This window comes from Danio rerio, chromosome 15, assembly GCF_049306965.1.
Source record: "Danio rerio strain Tuebingen ecotype United States chromosome 15, GRCz12tu, whole genome shotgun sequence".
In the NCBI taxonomy this organism is placed as follows: Eukaryota; Metazoa; Chordata; class Actinopteri; order Cypriniformes; family Danionidae; genus Danio; species Danio rerio.
In genome coordinates, this window is record NC_133190.1 from 20,273,145 (window position 1) to 20,292,500 (window position 19,356).

General features: G+C 35.4%; 1 protein-coding gene and 1 long non-coding RNA gene across 2 annotated transcripts in view; one reads left to right on the plus strand and one right to left on the minus strand.

The window, feature by feature from the left end:
* Window positions 1-9,778: 9,778 nt before the first annotated feature.
* Window positions 9,779-13,590, minus strand: LOC141377814 (uncharacterized). Its single transcript, XR_012390760.1, has 3 exons — window positions 13,504-13,590; window positions 10,093-11,381; window positions 9,779-10,045 (listed from the first exon to the last, which is right to left on the minus strand). It is a non-coding gene; the product is annotated as an uncharacterized lncRNA (long non-coding RNA).
* A 1,322-nt stretch (window positions 13,591-14,912) lies between these two features.
* zgc:113279 overlaps window positions 14,913-19,356 on the plus strand; it is an 8,273-nt gene continuing 3,829 nt past the window's right edge. Inside the window, exons 1-7 of the mRNA NM_001020720.1 lie at window positions 14,913-15,212; window positions 16,174-16,295; window positions 16,379-16,400; window positions 16,475-16,521; window positions 16,620-17,221; window positions 19,137-19,242; window positions 19,333-19,356. The exon at window positions 19,333-19,356 is cut by the window's right edge and continues 123 nt beyond it. Coding sequence (NP_001018556.1) covers window positions 15,041-15,212; window positions 16,174-16,295; window positions 16,379-16,400; window positions 16,475-16,521; window positions 16,620-17,221; window positions 19,137-19,242; window positions 19,333-19,356 — 1,095 coding nt within the window. The 5' untranslated portion in view covers window positions 14,913-15,040. The remainder of the gene's footprint in view (window positions 15,213-16,173; window positions 16,296-16,378; window positions 16,401-16,474; window positions 16,522-16,619; window positions 17,222-19,136; window positions 19,243-19,332) is intronic.

Genomic DNA, 19,356 nt, shown 5'->3' on the forward strand with positions numbered 1-19,356 from the left:
CTCAATATACACTCAGAGGTGGGCAAAATGCATTGAAATGTATTTTAAAATAAAATACCAAATAGCTCAATTTTAAGTGTATCAAAAAACTACAAAACACTGCAGCCAAAAAATGTATCAAAATAAAATACTGTATTTTGTATTTTGAAAATACTACAAAATACTTTTACAAGGGAGCATGACATTTCTTCGCAAATCTTTAATCAATGGGCATGTTTGATCAATCCCTTCACCATTAAACTCACTTAGTGAAGTGAACAATGATTGATAACAACAGCTTTTCTCTGAGCAAGTTTAAGTCAGCTTCTCTGCACCTCATTCACCTCTACTGTACATGAGAATGTATTCATAAAAAATGTAATCTGTTTTTCTGATTTTAGTATAGATTTTGTACAAATTTCATACAGAACATCCTGTCTTGAAGATAATCTATTTAATCACTTTAAAAACCATTTAATGCAGATAATGAGTTATGAATATGTCTCTTGATTGTGAAAATTGCCACCATCTCTTAAAAGTCTTGTGTTTCAGCATTTTTGCAATTTGAAATCTTTAATACTCAATGAAAAAAAATCACAATTTCTAAAAACTACTGCAATGTCCAGTTTTATAGTTTTAGCCAATTCCATAAATTGACCTTTTTTTGTGTGCAATTATACTCTTCAATACACAATAGAAAACACCATATCTCAAAAAATTGCTATCTGTTTTTGAGTTGGGAATTTTTGACCAGTCTGTAGACTGCAGTATTATTAAATATTTTTGTCTCATACTGATTATGTCAAAGTTTGTAATTAACTATAAAGCGCACTTGCAGATCAGCTACTGGCATTTGAAATACCCAATGAAGTTTTGTAGGTATCGCCACTTTAGGTCTTTAATGTTGTTTGTCCTATTTTCCTGTCTTATTTTGACTTGCTCCCAAATTTACACCAGCTATTTGTCTATTACTTTTTTATGTTGCATCATTTCCATCCATACTCCAAGCATTGATCAACTTCTTCAATATTACTCAGTTTTCTAGTCTGATCTCAAGCCTTGGCAAATAACTGAGAAAGCACCAATCAAAGGCCAATTTTTTATGATGTCATCATGTAGACTTCATTCATTCATTCATTTTCATTGTCCCTTTATTAATCTGGGGTAACCACAGCAGAATGAACCGCCAACTTATCCAGCATATGTTTTACGCAGCGGATGCCCTTCCAGCTGCAACCCATCTCTAGGAAACATCCATACACATTCATTCACACTCATACACTACTGACAATTTAGCCTCCCCAATTCACCTATACCGCATGTCTTTGGACGGTGGGGAAAACCGGAGCACCCAGAGGAAACCCACATGAACGCAGAGAGAACATGCAAACTCCACACAGAAACGCCAAATGACCCAACCGAGGCTCGAACAAGCGACCTTCTTGCTGTGAGGCGACAGCACTACCTACTGTGCCACTGCGTCAACTGCATTATGTAGAGTTCTTACAAAGTATTGTACAGTATTTTAAAAATACAAAAATACAAGACACTAAATTACTTTGATACAAACTATTAAGCCATTTTCAGAAACCCTATCAAATACAAATAACAAAATACTATTTACAAAATACATATTTGAAATACATGTATCATACATACAGCACATCCCTGTGTACACTCCAGGCACTTATGTGCCACTGCAATACGATTGTGACTTTGTCTTACATTCATGTGTAGTAGCTTCCAATTGCTTTGAGCATTCTATTTAAACCCATTGCAAATGTTCGGTCAGTAGTGGACACTTGTGTGGTTTAATCAGTACTTGTCATGAGTTGAATGGAAGACAGCAAGGGAAGGTAATAAAAAAATTAGACTAAGATGCAGCAATAGTTCTTTATGTTAACCAAGCATGAAGCTTACTGGTACCATTACACCTTTAAATAATTTGACCTGTACCCCCTAACCAAGTGGTTCCCAAAAGGGGGGTCCCGGCCCACAAAGGGGCCTCAGCAAGCTCTGTGGGGGGTCACATCAAATTTAAACAAGTTTTTAGCAGTGGACAATTAGGAGAACGATCATGTTGCCTTAATTCATTTGATGGTCTGGCTGACCAAAAAATGGACAAATTTGTAACTCGTCCTCCACAAAAAAAGTCTCTGATTCGCCTTCAGCAGCTATTAGTAATGATCCAAGCATACTGGACCCAAGATAGGAAGCTCCAAACATTTCGGGTCACAGCACTAGCATTAGTGAAAACACGAAATGCAGGAAATACCAAGATAGTTACCTGAACTATGGTTTTATTCCCTTTTCTCGAAACAAAAAGTCCCTGACCCAGTCACAGTGCAAAATCTGCGACAAAGTTCTTGTTAACGAATGCATGAGGCTGTCCAAATTAATAAGACATTTGCAGATGACTCCCCAATACCGTAAGGTGTACTCAACACAAATGGTCTACTGATGTTTAGCATTTATACTTTATTTTACATTAGGCTATCATTTGTGCACAAACATATCTAGATAAAGTTATAAACATACTGTTTGTTTGAAAACAACCTTTTTTTGTCATACCTACTGCAAACTTATATGAGCGATGATATCATTAAATGTGGAGGGGGGACTTACAATATTTTACAGGGGAAAAGGGGGTCCCAGGCAAAAAAAAACCCCACTGCCCTAATCAACCCATACCACTACTAAACTTCAACTTTACTATATAAACCTATACATGTTCATGTTGTACAGAACCAATCTTGTTATACTACTAAATTTGTCCTTTCCCCTGACTAACCCTTAAACCTTAGTAAATCCTTAAACCTTAGTAAACCACTAAAATTGTCTCCACCTGATAACCAGAAGTTGCTCCAGACCTTTATCTCAGTATAATAACGTATTTTCAACTGAAACAGAATATTGAGTAGGGGCGGGGTTTTGTTTTTGTTGCTCCTCCTCTCATCTTACACTTGCAGCAAATGAATGGTTAGAAGGGAATGGCTAAGCATATTTCACCCAAGCCATTAAACTGATGTCAAGGACTGCTGTTTCAGAGCAAAAGCAAGTGGTCAGATTTTGATTAAAGATTACCAAGGCAAAGAGTTTTTTTTTTTGTTCAGTGAATTAACTTACCTTAAGGCAAACAATGTGCTTTAGCAAAATAATCATTGCAAAAATCTAATTTCATGCATACTTTAAGCCTACACCCATACCATAAAACAAGCCTTACATTTACACTTGCAACTTAGGCTGTCTCTGATTTTAACCATGTGTTAAACTCAGCTATATACCGCTAAACATGTCTAGGCCTCTTAACCAACACCATTAAACCTGTCCTTAACACTTAACAGACACTGAAGCCTGTCACTAACACTAAAGCTGTCCTAAACCGTAAGGATTTAGCACACAAAAGTGTTTTACAATGCAGCATGAGCATTTATCCATAAGTGCATTGAACTGCACAGTACATTCAATAGCAGGTAAAGCCACCTAATATGGACCCATATTTATTTTCTAAAATCTTTCATCCCAGTTACATGGAAATAGAAGATATGTTGTAAAACTTGCTCTTTCTTGATATCTCTGCACCTGCTCCTGGTGAAACAGATGCACGTGCAGATAAGTGGATATTTATTTGTACATGATAAGACAGTGTTGAGCTGATAAACTGCAGGAGTGGTAATGCAGTCTTCAGATCGCTCACTTTCTTTAAGTCAACACAAGCTCAATCTATATTTAAACTTCGACTAAAGTTGTCATATTAATGTAAGACTAACTGTAGTAAATCCTTAGAACTATGCATCACTCTGATTAAGTATTAACACATACTATGCTATTGAACAGCTAATGATTTCAGAAATAGCCTGCATAAACTCTGCAGTCTCAGTTTTTAATGGACCCAAACTATGCCATACTTCCTCTTTTGTGAATAAACAGCAATTGTTTTCTTGCCAGGGATTTTTTAAAGCTTATCTTAGTTAAACAACAGCTTTCAGTAAAGGGAGCGGTCCAGTTCTTCCAAGGAACTACCAAATCATCGTCCCGGAACTCCCTTGACATTTACTTAACTGTCTGGAGTTTTATTTCCCCCCTTATTCCAAATGATAATTAAATAAAGATACTGCATGCAAAGAAAAAATAGCCTAGTATTGGAGGAATGTCCAAGAAGGCCCACTCAGAATATTAAAGTTGCAGTCAGGCAATTTGTGTCTCTATCTCTGTGGTCCTTAAGTTTACATTTTGAATTGTAATCCTTTTCATAATGTGTTTATTATAGGTGACTCTGGTTGCATGACACGAGTTCATGCCTCTCTAAATGACAGTTTGTCAAATTAAGGTCAAGTTATGGCACAATATTGTCTAGTTAGACTGTAGCAAGTGTGGGCTTGTGCTGCATGCTAACAATGTATGCAAGATTAATCGCAGCACCAACGTCACTTTTCCGTCAGGAATGCTGCACTGTAAAAAAATGCAGGGTTCCACACAATTCATTCATCTTGTCCCAACACAAATCGATTAAGTTAACGTAACACTTTTAACAAATGTATGTGGATTGAACATAAAAATTAAGTTGTCTCAATTAAATCTAAAAAATTGTGTTGTTTCAGCTCATTTTAATTAAGTAGCTTAAACAAGTAAAAAAAAAAAAAAATATATATATATATATATATATATATATATATATATATATATATATATATATATATATATATATATATATATATATTTTTTTTTTTTTTTTTTGAGTGTGCATACAGAAATAGATACAGATACACGACTGTTAAAACTGTTTTCTCAGACTCTTATCCTTCTAGGTAACTTTTGACAATAAATAGAGGAATAAAAAGGCCACCTGTCCCGCATGGCAAAAGGATATCAGGGTTTAAATCATGTGTTACTGGATATATTAGGAAAGTTGTGTATAGATGAGAGATTAGATTCAGTGGTATGGTGATAGAAAGCAAAGCCCAAAACCAGATTAATGCAACGCATTGATTTGTTGACCTGATGCGCTATTGCTGTCATACAATACAAAAATCTAAGGTCAATTTAAATGAACTCTACAAGCAAATTTAACATTGAAAATGCAGAATTAACCTAAAATGGCAACTTTTATGTTACGGTTTTGAATGTATGCCCATAAAGATTGTATAGAATTAACGTTATAAGGAATCGATATCAAGTTCTGTTTGCAATCGCCTAATGACATTAAATGAAAAGCAAATGTGGAGCTTACATAAGTACTATCAACACAATTATATTTACATCCCAATATATATAACAATCTAGATCTTGTTTTATTTAAAATCGAAATTATTAGAAACATGGTGTATGTGGAATTACGTGTCCTTGAGACGCTGGTTTTCAGAGGCGCCTGCGGTGCAGCACTGCTCTCTAGTGTTGATACAGCGTAACATTCTAACTGCATTTAATTAATGCGTCTTCTACTAGCACTGCAAACACAACGTGCACCATTTTAAATTAGTATGTAAAACATAGTCAAATGTACGAAAAATCTTACCTTTTGAACAATTTAAAACATTCATTATATAAAATGAAACAAAAACCATCATATCAAGCTGGTGGGTCATTCCTGCCAATATTTCAGCTTGAGCAAACTCATTTTTGAAAGTGTATTGATTATATTTTTAAATAATCTACATAATTAGGCGAAATTTAAACTCTCAAAAAAAATATATTTTCCTTCATCAGGCATTAAAGCCTTTATATTATTTTCTGTTTTATTCCCATTATTATCAACCCTGTAACAGACAAAACTGAGCTGTTAATAATAGTATTTTACAAAGCTTTTGCGATAAAACCAACATTTACCTATTGCTCATATGTCCCTCAAATCTGTTTAACGGCTAAAATAAAAAAAATGATAAGTTTTAGATTTATATGTGATTTAAGTTACAATTATGCAATGAATGTATTCTGTGGTCTCTTAATTTCTCTAAAAAAGATTTAAATTTCGATGTCTTACCCAAATCACATATTTACAATGTTAGGCCTAAACATGGTGGTTGGTACTCAGCAAGAATTTTTCTATAATTAATTGTTTTCCTTATTTTATTTTTCCAAAAAATATTAATTTTACAAGGTTGAGAATACAGTGGCGGGGTTGAAGATCGTAACAATTAAAAAAATAAACTTAATTTCAATTTTTATTTGTTTTAATTTATTTGAAATTACATTTAAGACTTTAGTAAAACACTTAGCAAAGGCATTAATCCCAATGAGATCAAATTAAACTTCATTAAATCAAACTACAGTCAAAATTCTAAAAAGTAAACTGCTACAGGAAACTGGACCGTTAGTAACATTTAAAAATGCTGATAAAGGCCTGTTACCAAATATATTTCTGAACAGAAGCTACAGTAAACAGAAGCAACATCGGGTAAATCATGTCCAAAGCATTATTTCCTGGAACATAAATAAAAACTTCAGCAGGAAAAGTTCTTCTTAATGAAATTGTTACAAAAAATTCTTAATAATAATAATAATATTAATAATAATTTTCCCAGAGATGGGTTGCGGCTGGAAGGGCATCCGCTGCATAAAAATGTGCTGGATAAGTTGGCGGTTCATTCCTCTGTGGTGACCCCCGATTAATAAAGGGACTAAGCCGACAAGAAAATGAATGAATGAATGAAAAATAAAATTATATAGACAGATGGGCTGGTCTCAGAATTTCAGAAACTGCTGACATACTGGGATTTTCATGCACAACAATCTCTAGGGGACAAAATTATATAGTGAGTGGCAGTTCTGTGGGCGCAAATGCCTTGTTGATGCCAGAGGTCAGAGAATGGCCAGACTGGTTTGAGCTGATAGAAAGGCAACAGTAACTCAAATAACCACTCGTTACAACTGAGGTATGCAGAAGAGCATCTCTGAACACACACTTCCAACCTTGAGGGGGATGGGCTACAGCAACAGAAGACCACCAGGGGATTCAACCAGGGATTCCTAAACCTTTTGATAGCTTAACTCTCTTCATCTCTAAATTAATATGAATTATACCCTTAATGACCCCCTCTTTAAAGTTGGGTAATTGTCGCATGACAGTGAAATAAACTAATTAACTATTACATAATTTAGTTTTTTTTTTTTTTTTTTTACTTTACATGTTCTGATTTTATTAGCTTTTCATTAACTCATGATGAAACCCGTGACACATTCAACATTAAAACTGCTGCTGATACAGGCGCCATGTGTGACATAAAATTGCATGAAAGTTTGAGTGAAAACACTGTTTCAAACATTCTATCAGTGACAAAAAAAGTTATAATAAGTATATATTTACAGAAATGTTTTTTAATTAAAATTTTTGATGAATTAGGTGAATATCTCAATCCTGTTACAAGTTTACAACCCCAAAACAATGACAAGTGTAACAGATTTGAGTCTGATGGGGTTGAGTTTTCAAAGCAAAATGACCTCTGCTCCTCGTGTGGTTTAAAAGAGAAGGCCCACATGGCAGCAATTAAACAAGAATATGTTATATTGTTTGGAAGAAGAAAAAAAACATTGTTTTACGTAATAGGGTTGAATTGTTCAGCTTGACTGTACCCTTCCTAACTATAATAAACATAAAAAAATGTAAATAAATTAACATATTTCTTGCCTTCTTTTGCACCATGCTGTTAAAGTAAGCTGAATGATGTCACTTTCTGTCTGTGATGTCATATAAGAGGAGTCTAAATTGCTATAGGTGGAGAATTGCTGGCATGACAGGATTGAGTTTATATTAAGGGACATATCTTTGAAGCCTGTTTACTTAGAAAAACATTCATTTTTTATTTAATTTTTATTTATCACCAGAAAAGAACACAAATAAATTGTTGTAATACTGAAAAAAAAAATGTAAACACTGTGTGCGGGGACATGACAAATAGCTTGGTTTGTGACAGAAATTTTATATTTTTTTATGCTAAAAATGCTTTTAATGTACATTTTTTAAAATTCATTATAATATACAAAGTAAATCAACGAAAAATGCTTTTAAAATTTACAACTACTTAAAAAAATATGGGGGACTGAAACATTACCGATTGCCAAGAATGACCCTGGTGGATAAATATAAAAATATGGATAAATGCTAATTGAATCAGAATCAAAAAGAACTTTACTGCCAGGTATGTTCACACATACAAGGAATTTGTTTTCGTGACAGAGCTTCTACAGTGCACCAGAATGACAGAGTATAAAAAACAGATAATAAATATGTTTTGAACATGTTTTGAGATGTCAGAATTTTCAACAACAACAAAAAAAAAGTTGGAGATTTTTTATTCAACCACATAGTTGTATTTATTAGACCTAAGACTGTAAGAAAATTAATGTTGGTAAAGCTCCTGAAACATTTTATAAATAAACTGCAAGCAGACAAACAGTAACAGCGCTCTTTGGACTTGTGGGGAGAACCCGGAGTACCCGAAGGGAAACCACGCGAACGCGGGGAGAACATGCAAACTCCACACAGAAATGCCAACCGACCCGGGCGAGGCTCGATTTAATATAAAAGGGATATAAACGTTTTCAAGAACTCAACTTCTGTTTTCACTAATACTGCAAACCAGAGCCACCATACTGCCTCTTCTGTTACCAATTAGATTTTATCAATATGCAATTTAGACAGAAAATAAACAATTATTGTCCTCCAAATTAAACTAAATTTGCTTCTTTCTTTCTTTCTTTCTTTCTTACTTTTTTGTCTTCTCTCTCAATACTGTCTTTTTCAGAATAAGGTAAATAATTAGATTACATATGTTGACATAAATATACAAATATTTAGGGCTGTGTTTTTATTTCAAACAGTCAATGAGCTCTTTTGTATGGACTTTAAATATACTGAGACAGATATTGCCAAAAGGCTTGTTTTGTCCAGTCATGTATTGCATCTACTGGTGTAGTATGTGTGTGTGTTGTAACATAAAAACATCAACTCATTAACAGTAAAATACTAACTAACTAAATAAATAAATAAATAAATAACACTGCATATTTCCTCACTGTATAGGAAGGATTTGTGACAGGGTGGACAATGACAGGAAAGACATTTTTGGCTAAAAAAAAGTATTTATTCAACACATGTTATACCTGCAGCAAGCTAAGTGTTTCCCTATTTAAGCTCTTTGTGCACGGTTTAAAAGCTTTATTTTTGATTTCTGAATTTTTTAATATTAGTTAATATTTGACTATGGCAGGGTGGATGTGTTAAGCTTGACAACATTTAGTTTCAACACAATATGAGGAAAAATAGGAAACATAAGTGTAGATAGTTACTGTGTGCACGGCAGATGTTTTAACCTCCTCTGAAGAAAGGCAAAAGGCATGTGGATGCCATAGTACATCAGAGGGTTTCTTAAAGGGGCATTTACCTTATTACAACAAGGTGGACAGCAATTTCAAGGACACGTGCAAAATTATTAATAATATTATGAAAACAAAATAAAAGTGATCAAAATGACTTATTATTTTATCAAATAACTTGTTGAAGACAATACGAATATTTAAAAATCTTTTTTCATTTGATCTAATTTATCTACTTTTTAGACTCACTGAAGTTGGCTGAGCAGTGTGTAGGACATGGCAAAATCACATCCATTCAATGAAAGAATATGGCAAAAATTGACAAAAGCATATTTCAAAACACATATAATTCTACCTGCATGTGAGTAAAGGTTTAACCAACAATATTAAAACATTAGAATTTCATTATTTTGCATAATGTTCATATGGGACTGATTCAATCTTGTGGGACATCAAAGGCATTTTATAGTGATAAGTCAAGTCAAGTCAAGTCAAGAGTTTTATTTGTCACATACATAATAATACAAAGTATGACCAGCAGTAAAATGTAGGTCAGGTCCGCTCCAGAGACAGTGCAAGTATAGATAAACAAAAATTAAATAATAATTAGAAAAATTTGTGCAAAAAAAATGTGCAAAAAATATACAAAGCAATGAGAATAGCAGCAATATGAGGTAGCTTATAGATATGACTAATGCAGTGATATAAACGTAAAATCAAGTGATGTATAACTTGATGGTTAGAATTTAGAAGCCTGATGGCCTGGGCAAAGAAGCTCCTCCTAAGTCTCTCAGTTTTTGCCATCAAGCTACGGAAACGCTTACCAGATGGAAGCAAAGTGAATAGGTAATTACCAGGGTGATATAAGTCCTTACAGATTTTAACAGCTCTATTTTTACAGTGTTTGAGATAGATGTCCTGCAAGGAGGGGAGAGTAGACCCTGAGATGCGCTCAGCTAATCGCACAACTCTTTGAAGTGCTTTGCGGTCCTGGTTTGAGCTGTTTCCTTATACCACACTGAGATAATGACTCAAGTAGTGAATGCATATATAAATTGACAAGTGTATATTACAACAGTATACAACGTTAAATGTGCAGCTGTATGTACAAATTGTAAAGTATGTTGTTAAATAAATAAAAACTGTGTATAAAAAGGAGGGATGTTTGCTTCACAATGTTATATGGTGTTGATGAGATGGACTGGCTGAGGGAAGAAACTGTCAGGTTGTTCTTGTGCACAGTGCCAACCAATAGGTAAAAGTTCAAAGAGGAGGAATGCTGGGTGTGAGGGGTCCCGAGTGATTTTGGCAGCCCTTCTGCTTGCTCTGGATGAGTACAGTTCTTGGAGAGGAGAGTAATACCAGTGATTCGCTCAGCAGTCTGAACTATTCGATGTTGGTAACCAACTGCTCAATACGGTTATATGTGTCTTTTTGACATGCTGAAAAGCTTTTAATCACTTTAGACTCTACTGCAGATACACTCTTAAAAAGTTCTTTGTTGGCATATATGGTTGTAAAGCATCAATATTGCAGAGAGATGTTGCTTGGCTTTCTAATTGAGAATGGGCAATAAAATTATATCTGGTTGGATCCAGGCATGGGTGCTTCATTTGAAAAGCCCATTACCTCTGGCACAGGTGCAGCAGATCTCTCTAGAGACTTTGCTGGCATGGGTCATACTTTTGAGGGCAATGCAGGCACAGGCATCCCCAATAGCAACTTTGTACACATGCTGCATTACTCAGGGATGATGAGCTTTTCTTTTTTTGGGACCCAGCAAGCAAAGGAAGGTGGTCCCAAAGGGGAGTCAGCAGGAACAGGTTTTTCCTTTGGGGATCGGATCCGGGTTTAGGTGAGGTCCATTAACTCACAGCAGACAAAGGAGCTCAATGTTTCTACAGCTCTGTGTTCTTCAGTGAAGCACTCGAGTGAATGGGTTAATCCGTTACTTCACAGAACTGAAGAGAAATCATATTCAGGCTGCTCATCAATGGAGTTTAAGACCTCCATTATTGCTCACCAGCGTCCTGCAGTAATGGCAGTGTTGAGCTCATGTGAGGGCTCAGAAGAATGATTTGCACTCTCTGCTGGAAGAGACACAGAAATGATTGCGAAACACTCTCTGTTGTCACAGATATAATCATGTAATGCTGGACAAGCTTTTGGGGGTTTTCCACCTCAATTCCTCTACATTTTAGAGTCATTTTACAGGAAACCTTTAAAAAAGTGTTGAAAGTGCTTGAAATTGTGAGGTAAAAAAAAAAGAAAAACTAAAATAGTTGCTTTTTTAAGGATTATATTATTTTCATAAATGAAAATGTTGGACATGTTAACTCAAGCCCTGTTTGCTCCAGCACCCTGCAGTCATGTGTGTTTGTTTCCAGCTTGTCAACAAACAGGAAAAAATTGACCTAAATAATAGGTGCTATATATTTTTTTTGTTTTGTGTGCTCTAGCAAATTAGGTGAAGTTTCACAAAGAAATTTTAAGAGGAGCATGTGGTATGATTGATCAAGGCTGATCTCTCATCTGTAATCATTAATAAGCAAATCGGAATATTCTAAGTATATCTCAGTTTTGTTTGATAGATGATGTCAGCAGACACATTTATTTTAGTCTGTATCATGTAGTGTGCAGGGGATATTGCAATTAAATTACTGTAATACCATTTTTTGTGTGGTTGTCTATACATTTAATTGTAAATATGTTTCCTACAGTAACATAAATGTCAAAGTAAAGTAGAAAATAGAGATTCTAAGATTTCAAATAGACCCATATATATATATATATATATATATATATATATATATATATATATATATATATATATATATATATATATATATATATATATATATATATATATATATATATATATATGTATATATCGGTGATGGACCACCACAATGCTGCAAAGCTTTAAAAGAACAAATTAATAAAGTAAATAAAAAAAGCCAAAAAATAACTTTATTTATAACACTATTAAGGCCATGTGCCATTTGCAAAGTGTGGTTCTTTACAATCCAGTCATAAGTGTCAGTTTATTGTCTTGTGTATCAGTTGAGATTCATAAATCACATGAAATCTGAATAAATAAGCTTCCTGTTGAAGGACACTGTTAGTATAAGGCAATTTTAGGTGAGATGCAACCATTTAAAAATCAAAAATCTGAGGGGTTCAAAAATATATTTAAAACAAATACTTGGAATATCACCTTTAAAGCTGTCTACTGCTTGGCAATGCATACTACTAATCAAATTGCGCTTGGATGTACTGTGCTTACACTGTGTTTGTGTTTATTTAAAATCTAACATAAATTAGCTTTAATATGAATCCAACAGGGCTGTATGGTGGCACAGTGAGTAGCACGTTCGCCTCACAGCAAGAAGGTTGCTTGTTTGAGCCTGGGCTGAGTCAGTTGGCGATTCAGTGTGGAGTTTGCATGTTCTCCCCGCGTTCGCGTGGGTTTCCTCCGGGTGCTCCTGTTTTCCCCACATAGGTGTATAGGTATAGGTGAATTGGGTAGGCTAAATTGTTCATAGTGTATGAGTGTAAATGAGTATTAATGGATGTTTCCCAGTGATGGGTTGCAGCTGGAAGGGCATCTGCTGGGTAAAACATATGTTGGATAAGTTGGTGGTTCAGTCTGCTGTGGTGACTCGAGGTTAATAAAGGGACTAAGTTGAAAAGAAAATGAATGAATGAATGTATACATTTCTAGTGGAACAGTAATGCTGAAGCTATGGTTACGATTCTAAAAGTGGTAAAATCAGATCAATTTTAGGTAAATATGAACAAATCCAACGATTGTGTTAAAGTTGGCCAATCAATTTTATTTAAAATATTAAAAAAAGTAACCATGAGAACTGGAGCCGAGTTCTTTTTGTTAAAATATGTTGTTAAACTAAGATAAGCTTAAACAAAATCTCAGTCTAGAATCCATTTGCTATTTATTTACTAAAATAAGTATATCACAGGTTTTTTTCATTAAAACTCAAGTGCTTGTCTGTCTGCATTTCACCCCATATACTCCTTTAGAACCAATTCAAATAGGCTAATTCAAGAAAAATGTATTACCAAGACTAAAAATTGTTGTAAAGCATAATATTTGTGGAAACCAAGTTACATTAACTTACATTTAAAAGCATACCAATAAGCTAAATTGGCTGTAGCGTATGTGTGTGTATGCAAGAGTGTATAGGTGTTTACCAGTGATGGTTTGCGGCTGGAAGGGCATCCGCTGTGTAAAACATATGCCGGATAAGTTGGCAGTTCATTCCGCTGTGGCAACCCCTGGTTAACAAAAGGGACTTAGTCGAAACGAATATGAATGGATGAATAATAAATGATAATAAGAACTTTTTGTTAATGATTGAGCACCAATTATAATTGATCATAATAGAGCAGCAAATCATTGTTATAATAATTTCTGAAGAATCATGTGGCTCTTAAGTCCTGAAAGCTGAATGATGCTGAAAATACAAATTTTGAATGAATGAATGAATGAATGAATGAATGAATTAATGAAAAAAATGAAAACATAATTGTAGATTAGACCAGAGTTTTAGGTTAAGACAATCTGGTCTGTTAACATTATCTGATAACCTCATATTTAAATAACAATATTAGTTTTGATGCGATTGGCCACATGGCCAGTACAGTTACTGCCTAAAAAAAGTGTGAAATGTATGTGGATGATATATTTGCTTGAATTGTTTATTTATTTATTAGTATGATGAACATAAGAAGTGATGCTGCAAAACAGAACAATTATTTATGTGCAAATAAAAAATAAAATTTAGCTGTATACTACGTCACATAAAATTACATTTTTTACTGCTCCTTTTACATACTTGTCATAGTATCGCAGAGGTAGGCTAATAAAACATCGAGGGAGTCGTTTTGTACAGTGTCTGTGTTTGTGTCGCCGGTAGATGTCAGTGTATGATCTCAGTTTAGCAATGCAGCGCACGAGAGAGCATGAAACAAACAATCGCCCGTTTTGGTCTGCTCAAGTTTATCAGCACCTGCAGCGTTATTTTCTCTGTTAGTTACTCTGGTTTATTGTTTCAAAGAAGATTTGAACTTAAAAAAATATTTTAAATATTTATTTATTTAGGCTATATAGTTTTTATTTATCATGAAACTCAAGCGTAGTGAGCATTGTACTGGATATGAGCTCTTTCTTGACATAACTGCTTTGCTCCACTGTTTTCACATGCTAAACTGGTTAAGTTGAGATGGTGCTGGTTCCAGTCGGAAAGTCTCATCCCTGCCTAATCTTTTCGGAGGGTCCCTCTGAAGGGATTAGAGTTTAGGGTTGAGTCTATCCGTACTGAAGGCAGTGACACCAAACCAAACATATTCATATTTCCTGCTCAAAGGACCGGTCCGAAGTGTCCGCCAGTCCTTCAAAATCCCTAATTCCAAAGGACCCTTGGAAGTGGCCTGTTTTAAGCACTTCTTTTAACTAGACTTCAATATGGCGACGATTATTGCATTCACTAAGAAGTGCCCTTCATAGGGCGCTACATGATGTTTTGAACGCAGCGCCAGGTGTTTAGCATGTCACGCCTCATCCAGTCAGGTACTGAAAACACACGCCGCTGTCGTCACATGACACACTTGTTGCATGAAGACTGGCAGGCACTGAGCCTAAGCCCTTTATTACACAACTATTTTGCGTTTGTTGTCATAAGTCTGAACGCTTTGCACTTTATAGTCAGATTTATAACAGGACAACAGGATGGTGAGCAGTCAGGCAGAGGGTACAGGGTGGAATTTGATTCCTAAAAACTGTGAACACCGCGAATATTCGTGTGACGGGTCGCAGATGACAACAGAACCTTCTACACGTGCAAACGGACCGAATCTAACCATGCAGACCCATAACCTGTCAGGGAACAGCAGCCGAAAAGGTTAGTACAACATTTCTGAATTACACTGTCCATAAAAAGTAAAAATAATAGATATTCATTATGATTTCCCTGCTTTGGGGAAAAGTTGGTGGTCTTAGCTGGTGAGAAAGAAAGTTGGCTGGCTTAAACTGTATAGTATAAACTACTGTATAGTCCTATGTAATTTACTGTGATGTCTGTCTGTCTGTCTGTCTGTCTATCTGTCTGTCTGTCTATCTATCTATCTATCTATCTATCTATCTATCTATCTATCTATCTATCTATCTATCTATCTATCTATCTATCTATCTATCTATCTATCTATCTATCTAATTGTAATAAACAATATTATTGTAATTTCAGACTATTTTATGCCAGTCATTATATAATGCCAGACAGTATGACGATTTAACAGTATAGTAAATCAAGTTTACACTTTCAAGAACACAGAATATTTTATTCTTAAGATTATTTATAGGCTAGTAATTTAACTTCTTGATTACACATTGGAATATCCTAAACATACGAATAAATAAGAATAAAAAATGTTTACAAAAAAGTGTCACAGAGACACGGGTATACTACAGTAAAATGCAGTATACTGTATATATTACAGTTTTTACAACACTTTAATAAATGCTCCATCATACTGCAGTTTTAACAAATAAATACAGTCGTATACTTATAGTTTTTACTACAGTAAATAGCGTAGTATATTATACACTATAGTTATATAACGCTTAGTTCAGTATTGGGTCATTAACTTATATTATTATATTTATATTACCACAGCAACTGTAGTTTCAAAGTACTTTCAAAAACCCTAAATTATTTACTATAAATTACTATAGTTTTTCTTATTATATGCCAGATTTTGAGAATAGTGCACCAACGTTTACCTTGTGGGAGCAAGCGATAAATTCGACTGGGCTATTGTCACCATTAAATTGCTGCTTTGCTAACAAGCTTTTTTTTACTTTAGGACCCAAAAAACACAAGTCCACACCTGAAAAGAAATACCTTGGAGTTAAAGTGAGAATGCCAGTACGTGACATGCTAAGAAATATAAGGATAGCCAAGGGTATTGACCCTAATGATCTGCAGGTATGATTTCTTATCTTACAGTGTTTTATAGTGTCTGACAGTTTTGATGCTTATGGCCTGAAGTTTGTTTGTTTATTTTTCAGGGAAAATGCAAGTCATCTAAAGGTGAGTTTGATACTTGTCTTGGCATAGTTTTAACCACATTGCAGTTGTAATTGGAAATGTCTTTGTATTTAAAGGGGATAAGAAACGAGTTAACACAAGTGCTAACCGGAGGCGTATTCTGGTAAGTGACGTCTGATTGCTATTAGCTTTATTTAATGTCTTCTTTGGAACTATTATCTAGCTCATAGCAGATTCTGACATGTTTTGTACCTTTTACAGACGAAACATGAAACAAAGGATCTAGAGGATCTGGCTATTATTGTGGAAGTACTGGAAGAGGATCTTAAGACCTGTCAGTCGTACAAGCCACCAAACCAAAGCAATTCACCTTCATACTCTACAAAGTTCTGTTTTAAAGATGCCTTGCAGCAGGGTTTCATGAGCCCATGTTATCAGGAGAATGAAAAACCTCTGTCTCCAAGCTACTCTGTACCCTCAGGCACATCACCTGTACATTCTGTGTGCAGCTCCTACCCATCGCCAACTTACAGCCATGGTGGAGATGCCTTCTTGGGGAATCAGGAAGAATACAGCAGTTATGAGTCGGATAAGTACATGTATGATGATCTCTATGGTACAAGCTACTCTCCTGCCAATTCAAAGGAATACCAGGAGCCCTCCTCACAAGAATCATTCAATTCCAGTCCCAATCCAGAAACCTGGGAGGTTTCTTCTCAAAAGTGGAACTATGCATTATGGCCACATTCTCAGCAGGAGATGAGTGATATGACCTTCTACTGCACACAAATGGAAAGAGAAGAGCATGTGCTGCAGCAGATTTCTGACCAAGAACTTCTTGCTGTTGGTGAAGACGGCAGAACGTAAGATCATTTTACTTTTCAGGAAGTCATTGCAGATAGTTTCTTCATACACATACAAATGGATATTCTTTCAAAGTGCGGCTGTAATTTATAAAAATGAAGAAAATGCACACAGTTTCCAAAAACAATCTTTAAGTACCGAGCCACCTTTATCATTTGAAACTTTTTATGAAACACAGAAAGAATAAAATTGGGTCTGCCATCGTCGCTGTCCCGTTCAATAAGCGGCTACATTAGTTTTTCACTCCCAACTTTATGACAAACCCCATTATTAACTTCTGAAGCAGGGCAGAATAAAAGAGATTAATGGCTCGCATGGGAACTCAGCTGAAAATTGAAGCATTTCAGCACCAACCAAAAGATGCATAGAATCTACAACAAAAAGCCTTTTGCATGAAGAAATTGCTATGAGACCCAGATTTAAACTAAAATGGAAAACTTTATACTCATTCTGGCGGCTAATTTAAATGACCACGTCATTTTGGAGACTAATGACTTTTGTGATTGTTTATAATTTTCAATAATATAAATTCAAATGTTCACACTTAGCTGATGATTGATTGTGAAGCCTGTTTGCCATCCTGTCCCGGCAGAGAGCCCTGAGCTCATAAGATCCTCGAGCCCGGGGCTCCCTCCCATTTGCAAGGCAAACGAGAGGGGAGTTTGAGCTGAGGTAGATCTCGAGAACTCCCCTGCTGTAGTGGCTAATGAACAGATAGTGATTGCTCTTAAGAGATAACTACTTACTAGGAGCATGTCTATGGTGCTGATTTGGATTAGTCAATTAACTGAAATTGCATGTTTTTGGACGGTGGGAGGAAACCAGGGAACCCTGGGGAAACCAATGTGAGCACGAGGAGAACATGTAAGCTGAAACGTCAGCTTGCTTGGTAAGGACTAGAGCCAGTGATGTTCTTGCTGTGAGGCAACAGTGCTAACCACTGTGCCACCTTGCCACCCATCTAGGAAAGGAGGAGTAGGGGTGGAAGGGGGGATTCTTCAAAATGAAGAACGTTATATGGAACGTAGGGTATTTATAGTGGCTTAGCAATCGTTGGATTGATGAATCATAAATTAAATAATGTGGGATCAGTCGCAAGCAATCATAAGCACTTGATTTTCTTGAAATTAGTTTATGAATAAACTTCACATAACAGTGTCATTTTGGAGACTAAAAATGACACTGTTATATATTATATTATTGAAATTAAACCAATAATGTCGCAGTGTTATTTACAAGAACAAATTTGAATTTAACTGTTCAGACTTTGGGTATGTTCAAGTATTTGGCAACTAAATCAAAATCGGCGGCCTACAATGTGCACAAGTACATAGTCACTGCAATTGGAAGAGCTAATCTCTTTAAAGTGTTTATTCTCTCATTTTAAAGGCATTAGGGCATATGAGGGTGAGCTTTTTTGATTGTGACACCAAACATCCCTATGTAAAACTACCATTGAATTGTACCCTACAAAATTATCTTCGAAGTGGCATATCAACATGGCCACCATGATTGTTTTCACTCCAAGTATATCACTTGGAATGCACCAAGTGTTTCTTTACTGCTCTAGCATACATCATACATCACTTTTAGTCATATTCGCAGAACTTTCAGTGAGGATTGTTTTGACCGCACTGTCAGTAATGTACATTTTGTTTTTAGTACATCGTTGTACATGCCCTTAAGCAGTGGTTACTAAAATGGCAGTGTACACCAACTAGACAAACATCCTGAAAGACTACACCAATTGAAATGACAATGTCGTCAAACACATCAAAAGGTTTTCATTTTGGTGGAACAAACCTGTTGCACTCCACCCAAAGAACACCACTGTTTACAATTAGTGGTTATATGACTTTGAAAGGCTCACAAATCATGCGACGGAAAATGACTTCTTTCATGCTCTCTCCACAGTCTTTTACACAGGGTTGTGATGGAGGGAAAGAGATCCCTTGTGTATGTTATTGCCAGAAGGATGGCATCTCTGAAGAAACTAGATATCAAAGATTTAGAGGGAAAGGTGACAAACAATCACACATGCATTTTCTCTGAGTGTTTCTCAGTCACTCAACAAACACATAAATGTTGCATGGCCTGTTTTTCTTTCCAGACTCCCCTTCATCTTGCTGCACAG